Source organism: Balaenoptera ricei, chromosome 10 (genome assembly GCF_028023285.1).
Source record: "Balaenoptera ricei isolate mBalRic1 chromosome 10, mBalRic1.hap2, whole genome shotgun sequence".
In the NCBI taxonomy this organism is placed as follows: domain Eukaryota; kingdom Metazoa; phylum Chordata; class Mammalia; order Artiodactyla; family Balaenopteridae; genus Balaenoptera; species Balaenoptera ricei.
In genome coordinates, this window is record NC_082648.1 from 47,078,912 (window position 1) to 47,103,599 (window position 24,688).

At 46.1% G+C, this 24,688-nt stretch overlaps 1 protein-coding gene and 1 pseudogene across 1 annotated transcript; both read right to left on the reverse strand.

Moving 5' to 3' along the window:
- Positions 1-1,814: 1,814 nt before the first annotated feature.
- Positions 1,815-24,383, reverse strand: TIMELESS (timeless circadian regulator). The gene is made up of 29 exons (XM_059934651.1): positions 24,310-24,383; positions 15,964-16,126; positions 15,660-15,813; positions 15,253-15,367; positions 15,096-15,158; positions 14,709-14,810; positions 14,375-14,530; positions 13,997-14,130; positions 13,713-13,800; positions 13,260-13,436; positions 12,679-12,896; positions 12,329-12,432; positions 12,016-12,185; positions 10,035-10,169; positions 9,405-9,556; positions 8,213-8,310; positions 8,001-8,121; positions 7,693-7,894; positions 7,277-7,422; positions 6,573-6,658; positions 6,367-6,484; positions 6,195-6,277; positions 5,086-5,228; positions 4,714-4,891; positions 4,564-4,632; positions 4,322-4,440; positions 2,865-3,126; positions 2,625-2,729; positions 1,815-2,484 (listed from the first exon to the last, which is right to left on the reverse strand). Exons 2-29 carry the CDS (start codon positions 16,058-16,060, stop codon positions 2,411-2,413), a joined length of 3,669 nt encoding a protein of 1,222 aa, XP_059790634.1. The 5' UTR covers positions 16,061-16,126; positions 24,310-24,383; the 3' UTR covers positions 1,815-2,410.
- LOC132373822 (U6 spliceosomal RNA) lies at positions 8,411-8,468 on the reverse strand (annotated as a pseudogene).
- Positions 24,384-24,688: the final 305 nt, after the last annotated feature.

The window sequence follows — 24,688 nt, forward strand, 5'->3', positions numbered from 1 at the left end:
AGACCAGGGCTCGAACCCGTGTCCCCTGCATTGGCAGGCAGATTCTCAACCACTGCGCCACCAGGGAAGCCCCTGAGGCATACTTTTTTAAACAATTGAGGTATGGGACTTCCCTGGTGGGCCAGTGGTTAAGACTCCGTGTTCCCAATGCAGGGAGCCCAGGTTCGATCCCTGGTTAGGGAACTAGATCCCGCATGCTGCAGCTAAAGAGCCTGCACGTGGCAACAAAGATCCCATGTGCCACAACTAAGACCCGGCACAGCTAGTTAAATAAATAAATAAACAAATAAATAAACAAATGAGGTATATACTCAGCTATAAAAAGGAACGAAATTGTGCCATTTGCAGAGACGTGGATAGACCTAGAGACTGTCATACAGAGTGAAGTAAGTCAGAAAGAGAAAAACAAATATTGTATAATATTGCTTATATGTGGAATCTAGAAAAATTATACAGATGAATTTATTTGCAAAGCAGAAATAGAGACACAGACCTAGAGAACAAACATGAATACCAAGGGAGTAAGGGGATGTGGGATGAACTGGGAGATTGGGATTGACATATATACGCTATTGATACTATGTATAAAATAGATAACTGAGAACCTACTGTATAGCACAGGGATCTCTACTCAATGCTCTGTGGTGACCTAAATGGGAAGGAAATCCAAAAAAGAGGGGATATATGTATACGTATAGCTGATTCACTTTGCTGTACAGCAGAAACTAACATTGTAAAGCAATTATGCTCCAATAAAAATTAGTAAACAAAACTGAGGTATACTTGATGTACAGTATAAGATATACAACATAGTGATTCACAATTTTTAAAGGTTATACTCCATTTATAGTTACTATAAAATATTGACTATATTCTCTGTGCTGTATAATACATCCTTGTAGCTTACTTATTTTATACATAGTAGCTTGTACCTCTTAACCTGCCCCTGTATTGCCCCCCTCCCCTTCCCTCTCCCAACTGGAAACCACTAGTTTGTTCTCTATATCTGAGTCTGTTTCTTTTTTGTTATATTCACTAGTTAATTGTACTTTTCAGATTCCACATATATGTGATATCATATAGTCTTTGTCTTTCTCTGTTTGACTTATTTCACTAAGCATAATACCCTCCAAGTCCATCCATGTTATTGCAAATGGCAAAATTTCATTCCTCTTTATGGCTAAGTAATATTCCATTACATATATACCACATCTTCTTTATCCATTGATGATGTGTTGATGGACACTTAGGCTGCTTCCATATCTTGGCTATGGTAAATAATGCTGCTATGAACACTGTTGTGCATGTATCTTTGTGAATTAGTGTTTTCATGTTTTTCAGATATATACCCAGGAGTGGAATTGCTTGGTCATATGGTAGTTTTATCTTTAGTTTTTTTTTGAAGAACCTCCATACTGTTTTCCACAGTGGCTACACCAATTTATGTTCCTACCAACAGTGTACGAGGGTTCCCTTTTGTCCATATCCTCACTAACATTTGTTATATGTGTTCTTTTTGATGACAGCCACTCTGACAGGTATCAGGTGATATCTCATTGTGGTTTTGATTTGCACTTCTCTGATTAACGACATTGAGCATCTTTTCATGTACCTGTTCTGATGCATACTCTTTTTACCCTAAAGATTTATCCTAGACAAAGGATCTTGAGGTGTGAATGTTTTTCTATGTCTTGTGTAGGGAAAGCAAGAGAAAAGGGAAGGCTGATAATCTCTTTTAACCCTAATAGTTAAAAGTTCTTACACGAACATAGCAGGTGGAGGGTTGAGGTATTTAGACAGATTGGCAAGTCAGATCAACATTGGCAACTTTTAATTTTACATGTTTAATTCAATGCCAAACACCAACCAAACACGTTCATCATCTGACGAGTACTGCATCCCAACCCTATTTCAACATTAGGAACTGGGCTCAATCTGGTGTTCAGGGGGTGATCATAGGAAAGAAAATGAGGATGGGCGTGTCTAATGCCTTTTTAAAAATGGTGCAATATCCCCACTCATCATGTCACAAAACTCCCCATCTAGTGCTGTGACCCACCTCCAGCAGAAAGGCAAAAGGAACAGACCAGTAAGAGGGGTCTAAGGTGCCTTCTATATTTCACTCACTCCTCTCCTTTGCCAGGGTGTGCTATTAACCAAAGAAGAAGAGGAATAAGTCTCCAGAGAGCTACTGGGGCACACTGATAAAAGTGGGAGAAGCAAGAAGTGACTGAACAGGAGGCCAACACTGTTGCCTGGATTTCCTGGACCCTAAATCCATGCAGAAGCCCAGGGCTCCACAGCTTCTGTCCAGTAAGAGGAGTTTCCAGGTCCTGTATGCCCCTCCAAACTCAGATTTAAATTCACCACTTAAAAATGGGTCTATCTCTGCCCCTAGGCATCTGGCTCTTCAGTCGCTCTCATCGTCATCCTCAATCTGAAACCGCTTCTTCTTCCGGATTCCTGGAGCTCCCAACTCTGGTGCTATGGGAATGACAGGGGTGAGAAGACAGGATATCTAAATTTGTCAAGGGGGAAGGAGGATGGTAGCATTTACCTTCAGGACTGGAGGGAAGAGTGCTAGAGGTTAGAAGAAAAGGCAGATCCCGACCAGACCCCCCTACCTTTGCTCCCGCCCTCATCTTCCTCCTTTTCCTCATCGCTGTCCAGCAGCTGTCGCTTCTTGGGTGCCACTTTCAGCTGCTCTTTCCCACCATCAGTCCCTTCCTCTGAAACGACCATGAGAGGCATAAAATTAGGGAACTAGGTCCTCATAGTCTCAACTACCCTATCAGCCCTCTTGATCACACGGCGGCTGCGTAAGTACTCAATAGTACTCAATAGATAAGTGGTCCTGGTATTACCCTCTGGGGACACCAGGCCTGCTTTCTTTTTCCGGGCTGACAGGAGGGCCCTCGGGGCATGTGCTCGATGCTCCTTTTGGCGCTCCTCCTCCTGTTGGTGCGCCTCTTCCTGTTGGTGCTCCTCCTCAGGGCCTTGCTCTCCGGGGACCTTAGGTTCTAATCCTGGCTGAAGCTTTTCCTCCTCCTCTGGTTGGCTCAAAGAAGCTGCCATCCTCCGGAGCTGGGTGGGACTCAGCTTGGCTGGAATTCGCCAGAAGGTTTCCTACAGGGGCAAAGAAGTCGAAAATGAGAGTAGTGGGAAAGGAGCAGCCAGCCTCTAGTGCACCAGATTTTGATATTATTCATTGAATAAATATGAGCCTACATTGGTGAAGCTCCACAAGGGTTGTGAACTCTACTTATTGCTTATTTATCTAGTATGTGCCCAATGTCTAACACAGTGCCTGATACACCAGGAGGTTCCCAGTAAATACAGTTGTTAACTACATAAGTAAATGAATGGATCCTGGGGATCTAAAGGTGAGTCAGATATGATCCTTGCTCTCAAGGAACTCACAATCTAATGGGAGAAAGAACCAATGTACTGTAACACCACAGGATTGGGGCTATATTAAGGGAATGAACAAATCACAGCCACCAAAATGATTACAGTTGCCCCTCCGTGTCCGAGGGTTTCACATACATGGATTCAACCAACTGCAGATCAAAAACATTGGGGAAAAAAAATGAAAAATTCCAGAAAGTTCCAAAAAGCAAAACTTGGATTTGCTGCACATTGTCAACTATTTACATAGCATTTACATTGTATTAGGGATTACAATTAATCTAGAGACGATGTGCATAGGTTATACGCAAATACTATGCCATTTTATATAAGAGACTTGAATATCTGTGAATTTTGGTGTTGGGGTGGGGGGGTTGAAGGAGGGATAGAGACTGCTTCTCTGAGGAAGTGACAACTGAACTAACTCTTCAAGGTTGGGTGGAGTGTTCATCAGGAAGATGGGTGATCTGCCACCTTGTGTATGAGGTTGGAGCCTTCCAGTAGGGGGACTGGCATGATCAACTGTTTGGGGGTATGAAAAAGCCTACTGTTTGGAGGATGGAAAGCAGCCCCGGATGACTGTAGTGTCAGGTAGGTGTGTGGTGACGTGGCTGTGAGGCTGCAATGGCTGGCCAAGGCCAGAGACACCACTGGGAGGCTGTGGACTTTGTCCTGCAAACAGTGGGGAACCATCAAGTGCTCTGATCAGGGGAGTGATATAATCAAAACTGTATTTTAGAAAGATAACTCGGGGGCAGTGTGGAAGATGGACTTAGGAGAAGGGAAGATTGGAGAGATTAGCAGGACAGCTGCTGCAGGAGTCACAGTCAGAGGTGACAGGAAATGAGGAGGAGGGGATGTATCTTAAAGTAGCACCAACACACTTGGCTGATGCTGTAACTGGTGTATTTACCTGCCCAGAGGCAGGAGGCCGAACCCTTAGCTTTTGCAACAGCTGCTGAAACTGTTCATTTTCCATTGCTTCCTCATTTTCTTCTGTCAGTGGCACCAGTGGAACTGCCTGAGAGCAGCCTAGGACAGGGTCAATGGTCACATGGTGAAGATGTGAAGAAAGAACTGGCCCTCCATCCCACGACCAGATCTCCAGCAGCCTCCAGACCCCAGTCCTCCTGAAACCGTCATTTATCCACTCACCAACCTCCTCCCGATCTTCCGCTGCTCGAATGAGGCAGTTCTGGAGCCACAGGAGGGGAGCAGAAAAGCCTAAGGGAAGGTGGAAAACTTATAACTGGCCCATACAACCAACCCCACCACCTGAGACATCTCTCCCAACTGGGCCCTCACCTTCCTGATGCAGGTTTTGCCCAAGGTTTTGAGTTGAAAGGATGGAGCCACCGTGGGCTTGTTCTGCTTCTGAGCCCTCCTCTTTCTCTTCATCCTCTTCACTCTCTTCCTCTGGCAGGTTTTCCTCTTCTTCTAGATCTTCCTGGCAAAAATCGTTCAAGGACTCCTCTTCATTAGGCTAAAATTCATTGGGGTGGGTAATGAACAAAAGGAGACAAGACGAAGAACTGAGTGGAGTCCTCTGGTTCCTGGCCACCCCACTGGGGGGATCTACTCAGAAGAGCCTGAGACAGGAAGAATCTGGGTGGGCTACTTCTAAGGAGCACTTCGGGGGGGCAGGTCCAGCTGGCAGAGCCAGGGTAAGACTGTTACCAAGCTTGAGGGCGCCAACTTCTTCCGGCGTTTCTTGTACAGCTCCCGCCGCTCAGCCACCAGCCCCAGAGCCAGCAGTTTATCCACTATTCGGGCCCGTGAGCGTTTGGCTGTGATGTTCTTCATGATATTACCCAGCACATCTATAGAGAAAGAAAGTGTGAATGCCCAAGAGCAACAGGGGAAAGGGATTAGTAAAGGAAACAGAGGTCTTTGGAAAGAGGCTAGCTCAATTCACTCAAAAATGACACCACAAAAAACAGTATGGGGGTCTCTCAAAAAACTAAAAATAGAATTACTATATGACCCAGCAATTCCACTCCTGGGTATATATCCAAAAAAATAAACAAAAACACTAACTTGAAAAGATACATGCACCCCAATGTTCATGGCAGCATTATTTACAATTGCCAAGGTATAAAAGCAACCTAAGTGTCCATCAACAGATGAATGGATAAAGAAGATGTGGTATACACACACACACACACACACACACACACACACACACACACACACACACAAAGGAATACTACTCAGCCATAAAAAAGAATGAATTTTTGCCATTTGCAGCAATATGGATGGAGTTGGAGGGCATTATGCTAAGTGAAATAAGACAGAGAAAGAGAAATATTATACATCACTTATATGTGGAATCTAAAAAATAAAACAAATGAATGAATATAACAAAAAAGAAGCAGACTCACAGATATAGAGAACAAACTAGTGGTTACCAGTGGGGAGAGGGAAGGGGGAGGGGAAAGATAAGGGTAGGGGATTAAGAGGTGCAAACTATTAGGTATAAAATAAGCTACAAGGATACATTGTACAATACGGGGAATATAGCCAATATTTTATAACAACGATAAGTGGAGTATAACCTTTAAAAATTAGTGACTATAGTGAATCACTATATTGTATACCTGTAACTTATATAATAAAAAAGAAAAAAAATATATATTTAAAAACAAACAAACAAAAACGACACCATAAACAGAGCAAGTGGACAGGATGGAGAGGATAAGCCTTCCTTGGGAACAGGAAGCATCAGGAAAAGAAATTGAGAGCTTGGCTCTCATTTCAGAGGTTCTCTGAGCTTCCAACTCACTTACCATCAGAGTCCCGGAACTCCTCAAAAAGCCGCTGCAGCTCCAGCTCCTGATCTTCCGTCCACAGTACAATCTGGGTTCCTTTCCTGTTCAGGGGGGTGTCAGTGGAAGGGGGAGATCAGGGAGTGAAGAGTGGATTCCCCATCTCAATTCCCTCCAGAGCGTGTGCCTCTACCTCTGGAAGTCCTTGACGCTGTCAGCCAGTCCCAGCTGTACCAGATGGTGGATGACCTGCTTGCGTGTCCGAGGAGCAGTTTTCAGGTGTGCCAAGATGGTGTCCACCACATCCTGACCTGAGGTGGAGGAGGAGTGAGGCAGTGAAGAGGGGTCCTGGAGCTCAGGCTGCCCTCCTCATGCTCTTCAGACCTCAAGGCCTCATACCTTCCACATCCTTATGGGCAAGGTACAGTTCCTGAAGCTGGGCCTCCTCCTCTGGGCTCCACACAGGGCGTCTGCGACTAGAAGATCTAAATGGGGAAAGGAGAAGGGGAGCATGTAGATTGTTGGCTCAAAAAGAGGAGACCAAAGGTCTTCTCTTCTAAAAAGAATAAGGGCAATGCAGGTACCGCAAAGGAGCCAGCTAGCAGAGGCCTAAGGTGTGCTTCCTTCCTCTTACTCTCCTTCCACTTAAGAACCCAAAAGTCAAACTAAGATTTTCCAGGTTGGGCCCATGGAACCTGACACTGCAGGGGCTGAGAGTATTATGGGAAAGAGAGAGAAGAGTGAAAGGAGAGAAGCTGAGATACTCAGGGAAAGAGGACAAATATTTCTATGCATCCTTATGGCTTCCCAGCACATCTTGGGATAAGGCACATATAGACTCTCTCTGGGGGGCCACCCCACTCTGACTGCCCCCCCGAACGCTGGTGAAGAAGGAAACTAGAGTAGACAGGAGACTTAGGCTCAATCCCAGTTCCTCTCTCAGGTGACCTCAGGTAAAGCATTTCACCTTCGGGGCTTGTTTTCTCACCTACGAAAGGGAAAGAAAGGTTACACCAACTGATCTGCAAGCTCTTCCAGCTCTGACACTCTGTGACTGTGTCACCCCTTCCCCACCGCCAAGCCTTCCCCATCCTCAAGCTCACCCGCCATCCAGGGAGCCATAGCCCTCAGTCATCTCTCGAACCACAGCTGTGTTCTTCCAGAACAGCAGCTCCACAAAGGCTTTTTGGTTGACCGCGGCCAATGCAAAGAACTTGCCCAGGATGTATTTGGCAAAAGTCACTAGCTCCTGTGGGAGAGGGAGACTGCTGTGAGGCCTGTGGCCTAAATGTACATAAACATGGGCCTTTAGGTATTTTTTCTAGGCCTGTTCCCAGCTGCCCCCTCCTCGCTCAGCCTCTTCTATCCTTCCCCTTGCAGCTCCCTCAACCTGCCTGTCTACTTCCTCACCGTTCTCTCATCGCTCAGCCTTGACACAGCTCAGGGCACTTTATCCCCTATCCTTTTACCCCAGGACTCCCCTACACTTCTAGAACCTCATTCTTTTGTATCTCCTTACTTTGTAGGCCCCAGCAGCAGGGTCGCTAAGCATACGATTGAAGAGGCAGAAGAGGGAAAGCTGGAAAAGCAGGGCTTCCATTTTGAGATCATAGGCCAGCCGGTGCAGCATCTTGACGACACAGTGGTTGGTGTGGGCGCTATTTTGCTTGTAGCTCCGCAGCAGCAGCACGTAGGCTTGGATGACAGTTGAGTTTGCAAAGCTGCACCAAGACAGGGAGCGAGAGGATGTCAGCGTGAGGACGTGTGGTCGTCCTCACAGCCCCACGGTCTCCACCCTGACACCAATTCTGTCCTCCCAGCCCGCACCGTTTCAGGTAGTCCAGAAAGTTAAATTCTTTCTCCAACACCTCGACCACGTGCAACTCTTCCTCCTCCTCCTCTTCTTCATCTTCTTCCTCTGCCCCTTGTTCCTCTGGCCCCTGCTGCCCTATAGAAAGACTGAGGATTACTGGGTGTCTGTGACGCTGGCGCTAGAGAAGAGCTGGAAGGAGAGAGATGAGAAGGAAATGGAGACTCACGGGGAAGCAGGGCCCAGAAGATTTGCTTCAGCAGCTGAATCTCCTCCTCTGGGGAAATGTTCTGAGAGCCAAACACATCTCCTTCTGGCCACACCTCCCTGGAGCACAGAGGGAATATCTCAGTTATAATTTGAAGTGGGAGAAGGAATTTAGACTTATTTTATTTTCCAGCTGGAAAGAGGATGCAGACTGTTATTTCATGCTAATCTTCTCTGTATCGTTCCAATTTTAGTATATGTGCTGCCGAAGCGAGCACCAGACTGTTATTTCAAAGATGAAACAAAGACTCTAGGGAAATTCTCCCTCATAAGCCACACTGCAAAGAAAATCATATAGGAAGAAAAGGCAAATAATCTAAATGCGTGACATTTGAACAAATGTTGAACAAATGTACATATTCACACAATGGTGTTTTTTGTTTTTATAAATTTATTTATTTATTTATCTATTTATTTTTCGCTGCTCTCACAATGGTGTTTTAAAGCCATTAATAATTGCAGAAATATATCTGATGAGAAATGATGTTCACGGGACTTCTCTGGTGGTCCAGTGGCTAAGGCTCCACGCTCCCAATGCAGGGAGCCTGGGTTCAATACCTGGTTGGGGAACTAGATCCCGCATGCCTCCTGCAACTAAGAGTTCACATGCCGCAACTAAGAGTCTGCATGCTGCAACCTAAAGATCCCGCATGCCGCAGCAAAGATCCCACGTGCCTCACCTAAGACCCGGTGCAGCCAGAATAAATAAATAAATACTTGAAAAAAAAAAAAAAGAAATGATGCTCACAATATATTGAGAAGTGAAAAAAATACTATAAATCAGTATTGCAATATTTCGATCTTGTAAAAGAAGGTGTATATGATATGTCTATATGTAACACAGAGGGAAAAACTCTGGAAGATAACTCATCAAAATGTTAATGATGGCTATCTTTGGCTCATAGAATTAACTTTATTTTTTTTTCCCCAACTAACTGTGGTAATATTTCTCAAAAATGAAACAAAAACAAATAATAAACCTCCCAATAAACCAACCAAAACTCCCCAGGACTCAGTACCCTGTACAGAGCCCCAGCGCTTCTGAGGGGACTTCTCTCTTGAAGACTGAGAACCCTGTGCCACAGTGAAAGCCACTCCCTGCCCCCAAAAGCCCAGGGGCTGGATGTGGAAGGATGGGTAGGCGGGACTCTTACCGGGCAGACCTAAGAAGGGTCAGGGCCTGTGGGGCCTGGCCAGCCAGGAGACAGTCTTGGATCCGCACCATGGCTTCTGCCCGCTGTTCTTCCACGGGCACCTCTGAGGCCGCATCAAAGGGAACCATGGAGTCCAAACTGAGCTCAGGATCCTAGAGAGGGATTATTAAAGCTTTGGTAACAGTTGGGGCGGGGGAGACCCAGAGAGCCTGCCCAGAGCACTACCCTCAAGAACCAGAGAGTAGGACTTCCCTGGTGACGCAGTGGTTAAGAATTCACCTGCCAATGCAGGGGACACGGCTTCGAGCCCTGGTCCGGGAAGATCCCACATGCCACGGAGCAACTAACCCCGTGCGCCACAACTACTGAGCCTGCATTCTAAAGCCCACGAGCCACAACTACTGAGCCCGTGCGCCACAACTACTGAAGCCCATGAACCTAGAGCCCGTGCTCTACAATAAGAGAAGCCACCGCAATGAGAAGCCCATGCACAGCAATGAAGAGTAGCCACCGCTTGCTGCAACTAGAGAAAGCCTGCGCGCAGCCATGGAGACCTAACGCAGCCAAAAATAAATAAATGAATGTATTAAAAAAAAAAAAAAGAAAGAGAGAGTTTCTGCAACTACTTACCTGGGCACAGCACTGTAGCTGCTCAGCCAGGGAGGGCCACACAGACTCCATTTCCTCTGGGCTGTAGGGGACATTACCAGAAGCTACGGACTGATCTAGGACCTTCTTTTTCTTCTTTCTCTTCTTTCGTTTGTTCTACAGAGAAGGAACTGTGTTAGGATGGCACGAGAGCTAGGGAGGCCTTTTCCCCATCAATGTCCTCTATTAACTAAATAATTAGATGTCTGAATTAATTAGACATTCACAGAGTGACCACTATGTGCTACTCAATGGCAATGGGGAAGCAGCAGTGAAGAGCACATTTCCTTGCCCTTGAGGCGCTTGTGGCCTAGTGGGGGAGACAGGTAAGTAGACAGGTAAATGACACTACAGCCTGGATAAGACCTAGAACATGGCTGAGCATAAAACGCCATAGCAAAACCCAGGAACAGCACGTGACTCATTTCTTGCGGCAGTGATACCTTAAACAGAAGCCTAGAGAATGAGCAAATTTGCTCTGAGGATAAAAAATTCTATATGAAAAGGCTTTATAAAATGCAAAGCACTCTGCAAATGTAAACTACAATTTTTTCTCCTGAAAAGCAGGAGAATGAGAGTCAATACCCTGACCCCGCTCCCCCAAGTCATGGCTGTGAACCAGTCTTCGCTGTGGGCAAATAGGAGGGCCTGTGAGGCCCTTAATGAGGTTCATGCTTTATTCAAGGAACTTACAAACACACTAAAGGTCAGGAGCATGAGTTTGGATTCCAGCAGACCAGGATTTAAGTATTGACGCTAGCCATATACCAGCAAGACCTTGGACAAGTTGCTTAACCACTCTGCGCATGTGTCCTAGTGCTATTGTGAGGATTATAGGGAAACCTTAGCACAACGTCTGAGACATAGTAAACGCTCGATAAATGATAGCACCTGTTAGTACTGCTAATACAACAGAGCTCCGAGTGTAAATAGACCTTTTAGAAAAGTCTCATTGGTACTACGGCCCCTTTCAAGTCCAGTTCTGACCGAGTTTTAACCTATAGCAAACAGAATTATAGGAAAATTTTTACAAAGCAGAGTCCTTGTGTCTCCAGGATAGAAATTCCTTGAGGTTTTCTTCTTGTCCCAGACTTTTCATTTATTATATCATTTCAGGCTCATGGGTAGATGTTACAACCAACTTTAAAAACCAGGACTCACACAAGCAGCTTAAGTTATTCTAACAGTAACTAATACAGGATGAGATCCCAGACCTTTGACTTTTTTTTTGGCCGCACCATGCGGCATGTGAGATCTTAGTTCCCTGACTAGGGATCGAACCTGGACCCCTGCAGTGAAAGTTCAGAGGCTTAACCACTGGACCACCAGGGAAGTCCCCAGACCTCTGACTTTTAATGTAAGGCCCTTTCTATCTCATTACAGTGCTTCTGAAGTATAACCAGGAAATAGCACAGCATAATTACTAAATTCTAAAATTATTAACCCCCTGAGACTTCCCTGGCAGTCCAGTGGTTGAGACTTCGCCTTCCAATGCAGGGGGTGTGGGTTCCATCCCGAGTCGGGGAGCTAAGATCCCACATGCCACGTGGCCAAAAAAAAAAAAAAAAACCCCAACAGACATAAAACAGAAGCAATATTGTAACACATTCAATAAAGACTTTAAAAATGGTCCACATCAAAAAAAAAAATCTTAAAAAAAAAAAAGTAAATAAAATAAAATTATGAAACCCCCAGAGTCTATGTGCTTAGGACAGAGCAGGCGTTTAATAAATGTTTCCTGAATGAATTAAGATACTTATGGTAGATCAGGGATCAACCTAATGAGAGGAGACTCACAAGGCAGAACCACATTGGCAACACCAACAAAACTCTTGCCCTTAGTTCAGAGTAGTTCTAACAGACCAGCTTAAGCTACAGAAAATGTGAGGAGAAAGAGGCCCCTGTCCTTTCTGTCCCCCACCCTTTCCCCCCAGCTCTTTCTACACCTTGGGCTGCCCAGTACCTGCACCATCAGGTTCCCACGGCTCCGACAGAACCGCTCCAACATCTTGAGGAAGAGGTGGGTGGTTTCCACCAGGTCACGAAGGAAAGAGCGGGGCTGGCATCTCTCATCAAACTTTCGAAAGAGTGCCAGGAAGAGCTCTCGGTACTCCATCACATAGAAAATGTTGTCTAGAAACAGGGAAGAGAAAGGAATGGAAGGACTGATCTGGAAAGCTTGGGGAAAGGAGAGACAGGTGAAGCTGGGTCTGGGAAGAGTGAGTTTCGGATCAAGAGGCAGGGAAGGCGGGATCAGAGAGCAAACCAGGCCTCACTCTGGATGATGCGGCTGCTCTCCCTCACAGCCTCGTCTGGGGACACATTCATCTCATTCACTGTGGCCAGCAGCTCCTGATAGGCCTTCAGAGCCAGGTGCATCCTGTGAGAGGGAAAGAGGTAAAATGGAGGACAGCTTAGGACCTTGGTTCATGGAAACAGTATCACCCTTTGCACCCTCACCCGCCAAAATAGTTCCATCAAAAACGGAATGACCCAGTCAGTCCTTGCTCCCCAGCTGACCACCTGAAGCCTGAAACAGGACAGAAAGTACCATCCAGAATTCAGGCATTCAGATTCCCAGCCAGGCCAAGATGTCCACTCTGACCCCAATTCTCCTCCTGCTCACCGGCGTGCCCAGGAGGTGGCTTCCTTGCGGTCGGTCAGCATCATCTCATAGTACTTGGTGAGGTTCTGCTCAATGAAGTGGAAGGTGCGGACACTGAGGGTCTCAGAAACCAGGCCTGGCCGGAAGGAGGCAGCTCGGTTGAAGGCCATGAAGAAAGCCAAAGCCCACATGTAGTAGGTCTCATCGTGCTGCTGAGCCTTCTCCCGAAGCAGGTGGTCCTGATGTCCAGGAAAAACAGACCACTTCATGACCTCAGGGCTTCCAACTTCCTCCTGTCCTATGATGACCAGGTGGACCCTGGACACCACTGTAACAATATTCTAGGACCCAAATTTCCATCCCTCTCTCATTCTCCCCACATTCCCTTCCCCTTCCTCTGCGGCAATCTCTACAGCTTTTTTTGTCGTATCAATAACCCCCTCCCTCCTGACTTCATCACCATGTCTCAGGCGCACCCTACATCCGTCTCACCTACTAGTCCACTCTCCATGGTCAGCTTTCCATGGGTTCCTCCCCAGCTTGCCCTTCTTACCCACCGCTGCCCCAATCACCTCTCTACTCCAACTTTCCTAGGCTCTCACCTTCACCGAGCCCATGAGCCGGTTGTAACAGTTCTCCAGGAACTCAGAGCAGAAGTCTCTGAGAAAGAGTCTCACGTTGAGGGCAGAGCGGCGCTGAACGGACAGCTCCCGGGCAGCCTGGCGACGTTTAGGTACCCGTCGGGGCTGCTTTCCCAAATCTGAAGTGTAGTTTTGGAGCTGGGGATGTAGGTTGAGGGAATTAGAATTACTCCTAACCACCTCCGTCCCCGGCAGCTCTTTACACATCCTTGGTACTACATTTTCCTCAGAAGAAACTTGTAGAAGGTGCTCTCCCTCTGGTACTAAGTGAAGATGCAGGTAAAGACAAGGCCAAAAGCTCTATTTCTCCTAGGTCTCCAACTTTCTAAGCCCAAGAACAGAGAAGATTTACCTCCAGAGAGATAAAGGCCCCCCACTCCACAATGTTCCCACCCCTGATGGGAGAATACTCACATTGTGGAGACCTTTGTGAAAGATGAGGTCCCTCTCCCCAATGGATTTCAAGCCCTGGACAATGTAGGAGCCCCCAAATCGAGAATGCCTGCAGAGAAAAAAAAGTCCAGGGTGATTCCTCAATTCTCTGGAAGCTCCATCCCCATTCTCTTTCAGCAGCACATCAGAGTATGTTGTAACTGCAAAGTGCTCTCTGGTCACCACTGCCTTAGCCTTTGGCCCAAGCCCTAGCATTCCGCAGTGCAGGAACGGGAACATGGGTAGAGCGGCTCTCCACCACTCACCTGTTGCCTCGTTGCAGGGCTCGAGTCTTCTTTTCTGCCATCTCTCGCTGGCGCAACACCTCCAGTTCTGCCACAGCTGTCCTCCGCTCCTGAGCTAAGCGTCCCTGCCCTACTCCTGCCAGCTGCTCAGGGTTCTAGATTTAGAACAAGGAGGGAAGAGTCAGAAGGACAGTCATTCCCTATTCTGAGTTCACTCCTAGTGGGGACAGAAAGAGTGAACAAAATAGGACTGTTGATGGGACCCTGTACTTAAGACATGGCTATTCCACCTGGCACCTGCCTTCCCCAGGTATTTCAGTCATGATACAAGAGCAATTCCGGCCGCACAGCAGAAACGGACATGAGGGAAGGGATTAAGGCAACAGGTGAGTGTCTCACCTGGTCACGAAACATAAGGGAGATGATCTCCAGCACATGGAGGCTCCACTGATGCTCTGCAGTTGCGCTGGCCAGGAAGAGGAGCAGGTCGTCCAGGCCACTGAGGTGAATCGCCCAGAGAAGCCGGTCGTGGACACTGGCGTCATCATCGATCCTCTGAGCGGTAAGCGGTGAGGGGAAAAGGGGAGATCAGTCAGTTCTACTGCCCTGCCTTGAGGTTTTCCAACTCATTCCTTGACGAAGGTCCCTCCCCGAGTTTCGTCAGAGGACAGAACAGCGAAAAAGGGGCAGCCCAACCTAATCAAGCACAAGAACTCAGACCAGCCAAGATCACCTTCTCCTGATCAAGGTCGGCTGGGACATGGAGAACATTTCTGACCAGCAGCAGGATCCGCTCAATCAGCAAGCTGTCTTCCTCCTGCCGTTCCTCCCAGCCCTGGTCAGAAGAAGGAGAGTTAGAGGACAAGACCCCCTGTGGAAGGCGGGAGGCATCTACCCTGATGGGGCGAGAGAGGCACAGAGAAGAATCAGGATTAAAAAGAAAGAACAGGAAGAGTTCGAGCAGTCCCGAGGCAGCAGAGACAGCGGATTGGACTTGTACCCCCAAGGACTGGGACCGTATCTCCAAACCCCGCATGTTCTGACGCCCCACCTGGGGTTCTGCCCAGGGGAGGAGCAGGGCGCTAACTGTCCCCTGGGATCTTGTGAGGTGGAGACTCACCAGCTGCAGCAGCTCATACAACGTTTCACTGAGGACTCCAAAAGCCTTCTCACTGGCAAAGGCCTATGAAACAGGGGGGTGGACCTTAAGTAGCCCCCACCCTCTCCTTTCCCACCGCCCCCAAACTCTGCCCCGGGGTTCTGGAGGAAAACCTCACCTCTTTGTAGGCCTGCAAGTACGCTAGCACCTGCAGAAAGTGGTGCCGGAAGCTGGGCTCCTTGGGCACGCTGCCAAAACAGAGCAAGGCTGGTTGTGTCAAGTTCACCATCAGCCTGGGGAGACCATGAAGGAGGGAGAAGCTGTTCAGTTTCCTCACCAGGCACAAATACCAAAGGCTGGCACACAGTATATGTTAAAAAGCTGGGGGATCAACAACGAGGTCCTGCTGTATAGCACAGGGAACTATATTCAATATCCTGTGATAAATCGTAATGGAAAAAACATAAAAAAGAATGTATATGTATGTATAACTGAATCACTTTGCTGTACAGCAGAAATTAACATAGCATTGTAAGTCAACTATACTTCAATTAAAAAAAAAAAAAAAAAAGCTGGGGAATCAACCTGATGACAGCATGAAAGAGAGACTGGTCCTGGCGGTGCTGGGTAAGGATGGGTAGGAGGTCGCTCTGCAGGATTTGCGCCGCCCCCAGCTGCTGCCGTACATCTCGCGTCTCATCCTCATGCCTCAAGTAGCGGATCAAATCCTTCACACTCTCTTCAGGGACAGAATAAACACTTACATGGAACCCTGGCAGAAGCTCTACCCAGGCCCATGTGCTCTTCATACCCAGGGCTTGAGAAATTCAAAAGACCTAGACTCAAGCGTTTTTTTTTTTTTAACCTGTTACCTCAAAAAGCGACTCACCTAAGCAATCTGGCTCCTTGTGGTAAGTGTCTCCCTCCAAGTACCCAAGAGCACTGCATGTGGCTAGAAGTTCACAATTCATCATGTTCAAGTCCATACATCAGTGGACCAGCCGTTAGAGAAGAAAGGCAGGTGGAGCCAAGGGAGCTAGAAATGAAGAGGCCTATAGAGACAAGGAAAGATAACAAATGTAGGGGGACTTCCCTGGTGGCTCAGTGGTTAAGAATCCGCCTGCCAATTCAGGGCACATGGGTTCGTGCCCTGTTCTGGAAAGATTCCACATGCTGCGGAGCAACTAAGCCTGTGCACCACAACTACTGAGCCTGTGCTCTACAGCCCATGCTCCTCAACAAGAGAAGCCACCGCAATGAGAAGCCCGCGCACCGCAACAAAGAGTAGCCCCTGCCCGCCGCAACTAGAGAAAGCCTGCGCGCGGCAACAAAGACCCAACGCAACCAAAAATAAAAATAAACAAATAAATAAATAAATCTATTTAAAAAACCCAAAACAAAACAAATGTAGGGTCCTCCCCATAAAAGGGAGGGGGGAGCAGGCAGGGCCCTAATGCTCTGAGTATTCTGATCAAGGTCCTCAAATGCTTCACTTTTGTCAGCACCGGAAGTGCTGTTCCCAGTCCCAGGGAAAACTTTAAGTTAAGACTTCTACCCAGGAGGCTCCGAGACTAAGAATTAAGCCATCCCATCCTCTCAATCGGGTCTGAAACTGTAGAAACAGTATGTTTGAGTCTAGATAACCTAGTAGAAAGAAAGGCTGGTTAGCAAAGGGCATCAACTCTGAGAATTTCACCCTGAGAAAGCTCTGCAGCCTTGTGAGAAGGTGGGAGAATGAGCTTCCCTCTGCCTTAAAATTGCCGGGGGAATTCCCTGGCGGTCCAGTGGTTAGGACTCAGCGCTTTCACTGCTAAGGGCCCAGGTTCAATCCCTGGTCGGGGAACTAATTCCACAAGCTGTGCAGCACGGCCAAAAATAAAAAAATTGCTGGACCCGGTCCCCCTCCACCTTCCACCCACACAGTTAGAGCTCTGCTGTACCACAAGAACTGAGAAAACCCAGCTCTGACTGTACAGTGATCCCACTGAGGATCTGATATATCCCAGGAGCCCTGAGGCTTCTGAGGCCCTGGGGATGTGTAAAGAAAGTTCCCTCACTCTCCTCCCCCAAGTTACTCTTAAATTTTGGTGATCTTAGTAGAGGCCAGTACCTAACAGAATGGGTGAGGAAAAGAAGTAAATAGGAACTAGTTAAATTCCTTGTCCCTCTCCACAGAAGAACCATCTTCCTTTTCTGAAGCACACCCCCTTTTATTAAGATCCCTAAACCCTCATCAGATAAGCAAATAGGCACAGATCCTGGATGTTTCAGAACCTGACACTAGTCTCACACACACACACACACACACACACACACTACATGCACTATGCGTCCCCTTGTCACATTCAGCCACACTCTCAGCACGCAGCAGCTTCCTCTAAAAACACCTTTCCCTGTTCCATATGTACCCCTAGCCCAACTCCACCCCTGTTCCCCCACAGGAAATAAGAAATGGGCCATGTCCAAAGGACCAAGGTTTAATGCCTGATGTTATCTCCATGCATTTATGTAACTGGGCTACTTCTCTGGGCTGCTGCCTTCCCTTCCCCTACCCAGTGCTAATCTCCTTTCTGACCGCTCAGCCCAGCAACAGTGAGCCAGTAAAACACAGAATGACCAGGAAAACTGAAGGGATACCTGCCTTTGCTGCCCTTTCTCATGGGACTTGCAGACCCTAAGACCTGGCCTCCAGTGAGGTAGGTGCAGTGTGTGAGATCTGTGACTCTCCTCCAAGATGGATCTAGCTTAAAAAAAAAAAAAAAAGATACATGTAGCTTTTCCAGACAGACCACTGGTGTATACACACATACACATACACACACACACACACAGAGCAGACCAATTCTAATATTCAATAATACTCAATATTTGTAAAACTGGCCCCAGCAGAGTACTCAAACCTCTGCTTTCAACACATCGTTTTACCTGAAAGGCAAAAATAACAGAGGTGGTAACTGCTGTTACCTGGCTACCTAAATAAAAGCTGGAGAGGAAAGGAGATAGGGAAGGCGCATCCTTGCAGATGTGAGAAGGGAAGAGGTTATGTAAGAGACCTAAGACTTCAGGTTCTAACCCCCTGCAGTTCTGACAAAACCAGAGAGCGACAAGCAAAGTAGAGGAAGAAATGGGTCAGATGACTATGATAAAGCTCCCAGGCAAGTTGGGTTTACGTGGGGCAAGCTGGCAGTCTTGGGCCTATTCATTAGAACTGGAATAAAAGAGCTCTAAACAGGAGTTCCAGCCCTCACTGGTAGAAACATACTATTAAAAAATCAGCCAGGGACAGAAAACTTACAGTTCACTCTCTTTTCATGCAGTTATCTAGAAGCTACTCACCTAGTCTGTGTGGCCTCATCTTCCTCTCCTAGACCACTTATAGCCTGATTATCTGTCTTATATCTACTTCACACTTACCCATCCAACCCACCACTTCTTAGATCCATGCCTTAGGTGCCTCGTCTGGCTATGTAGCCCCCCAACCCAGGAACATAAACATACATATTCCAAGACATAGAGCCCCCTCACGCTCTCCAAACCTTGCTCCCTCCTTCTGGAAGGTCCACCTCCCTTAACTCCAAAAGTTCTAAGCCTATCTGATCTTCAAGATCCAGCTCAAATGCCACTCCTCCACGAAGCTCTCCCTGATAGCCTACAGCAGGACAGGATCTGACGGCACATATCACTCTAAATGGACTTCCTCCTCCGTCACTGAACTACTTCTTTACGTTATAATAACTTAGAATACATCTTTTCTCCTCTACTAAATGTTGTTTTATGCATTTCTGAATGCAGTGAATTTCTTTCATAAGACAGACATTCAGTAGAAACTGTTAAATGCAACTTGGTGTAATAGAAAGAACAGTACAACGGTCAGAAGGTGGGGTCAGAGTCCTGGCTTCACTGCCTACCTGCCCATTTATTCCTCATCAAGTCAGTCTTAGCTTCCTTATCTGAGAAGTAAGGGAAAGGATACTGTGGCAGCCATGGAAGTGCCTGCTCAGATTTCTCAAGAAAGAACTTTCCATTCAGCTGCAAAGAATGCAGTTAGCTGACAGCACCTCCAGGACCCACCTCAGCCCTACTCTTCCTGGGCAGTCCCCCAGCTAATGACTAAGCACAGGGCTCACTAAAGTCATAGTGAGCGTGGGCTCACTATAGTTACCTCCACCAAATTCTTTCCTCCTACAAAGAGGGAAAAGGAGAAACCACAGGTGCTGTTTCAGGATAACGGGACAGAAGAGATATATACAAGCTTTTAATTTCTCTTTGTTCCAATCGGAGTACTTTATTCTCCTTCCTGAGTTTTCTACTTTGAAAGTAATTCTCCCCATGCCACCTCTTCGACCCAGAACAAAGGCAAAACAGGAAAACCAGCCATTCTGGCTTACCAGAGAACCAATAGAAAAAAGAAATTCCTTTTTTTTTTTTCTGAAAAAATGTTTACCTTAGAATTAACAAAACATGCAAGTAAAAGCATTAACATTATACCCTCAATGTCTCAACTACCTAAACAGTCATTCTCAAGCCAGGCTGTACTTTAAAACCACCTTAGGATACCTGCTTAGGCCCTGTCCAAATATTCAGAAACTCCAGGGGCTGGGGAGAAGGGGCACAGGCACAGTATTTAGGAAACGCTCGCCAAATGATCCTATAATTGGGAACTGCTTTAACATATACAAGACTGTTATGCTGAAGGAAAATCAAGATGCAAAGGCGGGGGGAAAAAAAAGATGCAAAGGTGGTCTACAACTTTATTCAACAATCAGCAGTTAGTTCTCATCATTTTTTTAATTGATGACCTTCTAGATAGGGTTTTTTTGAGTTTTTTGTTTTGTTCTGTTTGCTTTGTTTTTAAATACTGACTGGGGTAATATAGTTGTTCCCCAACTTCTGGATTTCATGGATGGGTCTTTAATTTTTTTTCAATTTAGGGAGACTAACCTAAGGTGATAGACTCTAAATTTTGTAACTTAAGGACAATTAAAAAAAAATACAGACACACAAACCTCCTATATTGCTGGTAGGACTGTAAAATGGTGCAGCTGCTGTGGAAGTTGGTTTGGCAGTTCCTCAAAATGTTAAACAGAGTTACCATAGCACCTAGCAATTCCACTCCTAGGTATATATCTGAGAGAAATGAAATGCACGTCCACACAAAAACCTGCACACCAATGTTCACAGCAGCATTATTTATAATAGCCAAAATGTGGAAAACCCCAATGTCCATCAATTGATGAATGGATAAACAAAAAGTGGTATATCTACACAATGGAATATTATTTGACAATAAAAAGGAATGAAGTACTGATACACGCTACAATATAGATGAAATTTGAAAACATTACGTTCCATGAAAGAAGCCAGACACAAAAGGTAACATATTGTAAGATTCCACTTATATGAAATACCCAGAATAGGCAAATCCAGAGAGACAGAAAGTAGATTAGTGGTTGCCAGACACTGGGGAGAGGAGGCAATGGGGAGTGACTGCTAGTAGGGACGTATGTGGTTTCTTTTGAGGGTGATAAAAATGTTCTAACATTAGATAGCAGTAACAGTTGCACATCTCTGTGAATTGTACATTTTAAAAGGGTGAATTTTATGGTATGTGAATTATATCTCAATACAGCTGTTATAAAAAAACACCCAATTACTATACATTGTTTTCAGTATTTAAACACCAAAAAACCCCCACAAAAACCTAAGAAGGACAAAAATCCCAGAATAAAGTACAGTCCTTTAATACATTTAATTTTATGAAAAAACTCATTATGTTGTATTTTCACATTTTATCATAGACAGATGAGAAACTCTGTCAAACACCTTAGACAAAGCAGATCTGGACATTTAAAAGGGATGTTAGTTACTTTTCTCACTCAACTAAGTACTAAGCAGTTGAGATGAAGCAATAATCATCTCAAACGCAGGCCTCAAAATGCAAGAACCAAAGGAAAATAAAGGATAAAATATTAAATACGCTTGCAATTCAAAATAGAAAATTAACATATTTCTTGAAAACAAAATAAAACCAAGCAAAAAACTCTGTCCCAAACCAACCCTGCTCTAAGAACCAGCTTTGAGATTCACTAGTATGAACAGAATGACGCTTGGCATTTGAATTCCAGTTCTGTCCAGTACTAAGTTGGTGATCTTGAGGCATGTGGCTTAACCTAAACCTCAGTTTCCTTATCAGTACACTGAGAAAAATAAGTAGGGGGTGGTTCAGATGAGATCATGGAAATCAGTGTCATTTGTGGACCAATGGACACTGGTCCACAAACTGTTAGCAGTCTGCATCAAGATATGGACAAAAACAAAGCATAAGCATTTAGAACATCTTATAGCAATTTGACGCAGTTGATGTTTGTTGAATCTAATAGTAAAAATGCCTATATTCTGTATGTCTCTTTTTAACGTTATTTCTCTAGTAATTTAATTTTTCTAATAATACTATTCTAGTTCTACTATTTTAGAAAAGTACTTTATATTTCAAGTGATATATCACAATAAAGCTAGAAAAAAAAGAAAGAAAGAAAAGTACCGGTCTGCAACAGCTTGGGGGGGAAAAAAACCCTGGTCGTTCACCACGAAAGTTTGAGAAGCTCTGATATCAAACACTTTACTGAGTGTTGAGCACAAAGAATTCTCAAAATATTAATTTCCTCTCCATCTACTGGACTCTATAGTCAGTCACTAAGTGCTTACAAAGATCCTCCAAGGCAAAAGATAGTGCTGTGCAGGTGCAGTGGCTGCAGTGCTAAAGAAATTTAAGGAATTTAGTTGCAGAAATAAAACTAGGGCTCTTTTCAGGTTAAAGTAGCCAAGGAGGTTTTGTCAGAGAAAGTGTGATTAGAACTGGGCCTTTGAAGGCTGCATAGAATTCAGGCAGCTGAGAGGAGGAGGGGAACTTAAGCAGAGAATTTGCCAGAGTAAAACCAGGGAGGGAGCCACTATGAATAGAGGAGTCTTAACAGGAAAGCAATGGAAAAGAGGGTTGGAACCGGCTTTATGGGAAAACTTGGTCTTTGTCTATCAATTCAAGGATTTAGAACATAAGCCTGGGACTAACTGAAGATTTCTGAGCTGAAAAACAAAATGATCAAACTGGGGTCGCACAAGCAGGAGCACATATCCTACTGGTGTATCACTACACATCACTCTCTGTAAGGTCTCAATCTTTTTTCCTTTTACTGCATTCACTCTGCAAAAGATCCCAACCTCAGATCAATGCAACCATTTGCTTTCTAGACTCCTGGATTCAAATCTAGAGTCAGATCTGCTAGAGGAAACCAAACAACCCTGCAAAATGATACACAACAAATGTGGTCTCCAACCTGAACAGGTCCTCAGCCTGGCCCAGCAAATCCTTAGTGTTCCTGGCCTTCTCCCTCTTCTCCTTCCCAAGGAACAGCTGTTTCTAACTTTCACCGTTACCCTCAAGCCCCTTTACTCCACTGCTTCCCACACCTCTCAGCTGGTGTCTCAGGTCCCTTCCTCTCAGAACAACTGAGATCATCAGAAACGAACTGTCTCAATTCTCTCCACCCAAGCCTAAAAACATACATATTTCAAATGAATCTAAGCCCTCCATTTGTGAATGATCAATTACTTCTTGTCCCTCAGTTGCTTCTTCCTCATTCCTCATTTGTTTCCAATTTTTTCTTTATACTGGCTCCATTCCCATATGTTATGAGTTGCTCAAAGCTCCTCCGTCTTAGGGGGTGGGAAAACCCCCCAAAACAAAAGAAAACAAACACCTTTCCTTGACCTCATATTGGCTGCTCCTCCACTCCTCCTTAAGTGATGATGCTCCACAGGCTTGCGTCTTTTTCTTCTTTTGGTGGCCCTGCCACACAGCTTGGGGGATGTCAGTTCCCCAACCAGGACTTGAACCCGGGCCACGGCAGGTATCATAAGTGCTCAACACATGCTTTCTAAGCTGAAGTAGACAAGTTTCGAAGTTGAGGGAGGAGAGGTTGGGGCTGGAGATTTGGAGGCATCAGGATGTAAGGCGGTGTGTCAAGTTGTGAAAGTAGATAAACTTACTCAAGAGAGTTCTGAGAGGAGTAAGGAAGCCAGGGCAGACTTCTTTGTCACCCTGTAACTGCAGAGGACTCATTTACACGTGTTCTTCCTTCCAGTTCCATCAGGGCAGAAACTCTGTTCTATTCATCTCTGTCCACCTGGTACTGAGCACAGGGCACAGTACATGTTAGGAGCTCAGTAACCTTTTACTCAGTTGTATAAGTGCCACTGATAATAGAGGGAGGTAAAATACTTCAGGGACACAGAGGAAGAAGTGACTACTTCGGCCCAGGAGGGCTGGAAATAGAGGTTTTCAGCGGGACAACTGAGCTCCTGAAAGAGAAGTTCATTTGGCAGAGAAGTGGCAAGAACTTCAAGTAGAGGGAACAGCAGGAGCACAGGTACCAAAGCGTGAAAGAGCACAATGCAGACACACCCTTTCCACAGGTTTGGGAGTCAAGTGCATGAGATAGAAAAAAATGATAGGGAGCTTTAGAAAATCAGCTGACAGGGTCAGAGTCAGACTGCCAAAGGCCATGGACACCCACCTAAAGATATAAACTTCACCGTGGGCGGCCAAAGAGGAGTTTTAAATTTAATCTGAAATGACCAGATCTACTTTTTATAACGGTAATTATGTAGTGGCAGCACGAAGGGCCAAGAATTGAGAGACTCAAGGGAAGGAGCTTAATTAACGGCTGATGGTCCGGCTAACAAACCCAAGCAGAGGCTGTATCCTCCTTAAGCCTTCTACCCGAGGGAAAGGAAGGAAGGGAATGAGAAATCCATTTTATAAAAACTCAAGATTTAAGTCAAGCGACCAGTGAATCCCAGCTCCTGCTGACCACCAAGCTGTACACCTATTTTTTTCGGGTCTGAACTGGATGGAAAGTTCCGAAGGGTAAATGCCCGGGAAGCTTCTGTTTTACTTTAAGGGTTCCAAGCCCCTTCCCATCACAGCCGCACCGCTGCGCGAGGACCTATCTGTGCAGAATCGCGTCGGGAAAATGACGGGACGTCCCAGGAGAGTTGGAAACGCTGCGGTTCCCACACAGGACGCGGGGTGAGGACGCGTGCGCACCTAAAGCGCGCGCCCCGCCCCCTGTCTTTAAACCGGGTGGCGGGAAAGGGGACTCCGCGCCTCCCAGAAGAGCCCCCGCGGCTTCGAAGGGACGCAATCCGCTTAGAGCCCTCTCGCCCAGACACTCACCCGCTCCCCGCCGGTCCTCAGGATCCCCGCGGAGCCAGCAGCGGCCGCCACATTTCCCGCCACCCGGCTGGGCTGGACCAGATCCCGCCCACGTGGGGAGCGGGGCGGGGAGAGCGGGGCTGCTCCATGTGACCCCGAGCGGGCGGGGGAGTTGGTGATGAAGTAAGGAAAAGGGAAGCGAGTACAAGTATTCTTTTATCTGAGTCGATCCCTTATATTGAGCCCCAAATCACAGCACAATGGATTTCCTGCTGACTTAAGACAGTTGGGATCTAAGTCCGATTAGAGGTGAATTTACAAACATTCTTCCCCTGCACTTAGTCAAGTGGATTATTCCAAAGTCTTAACAAGGTTAGTTAGAAAAGTTAGGCTTTATTTG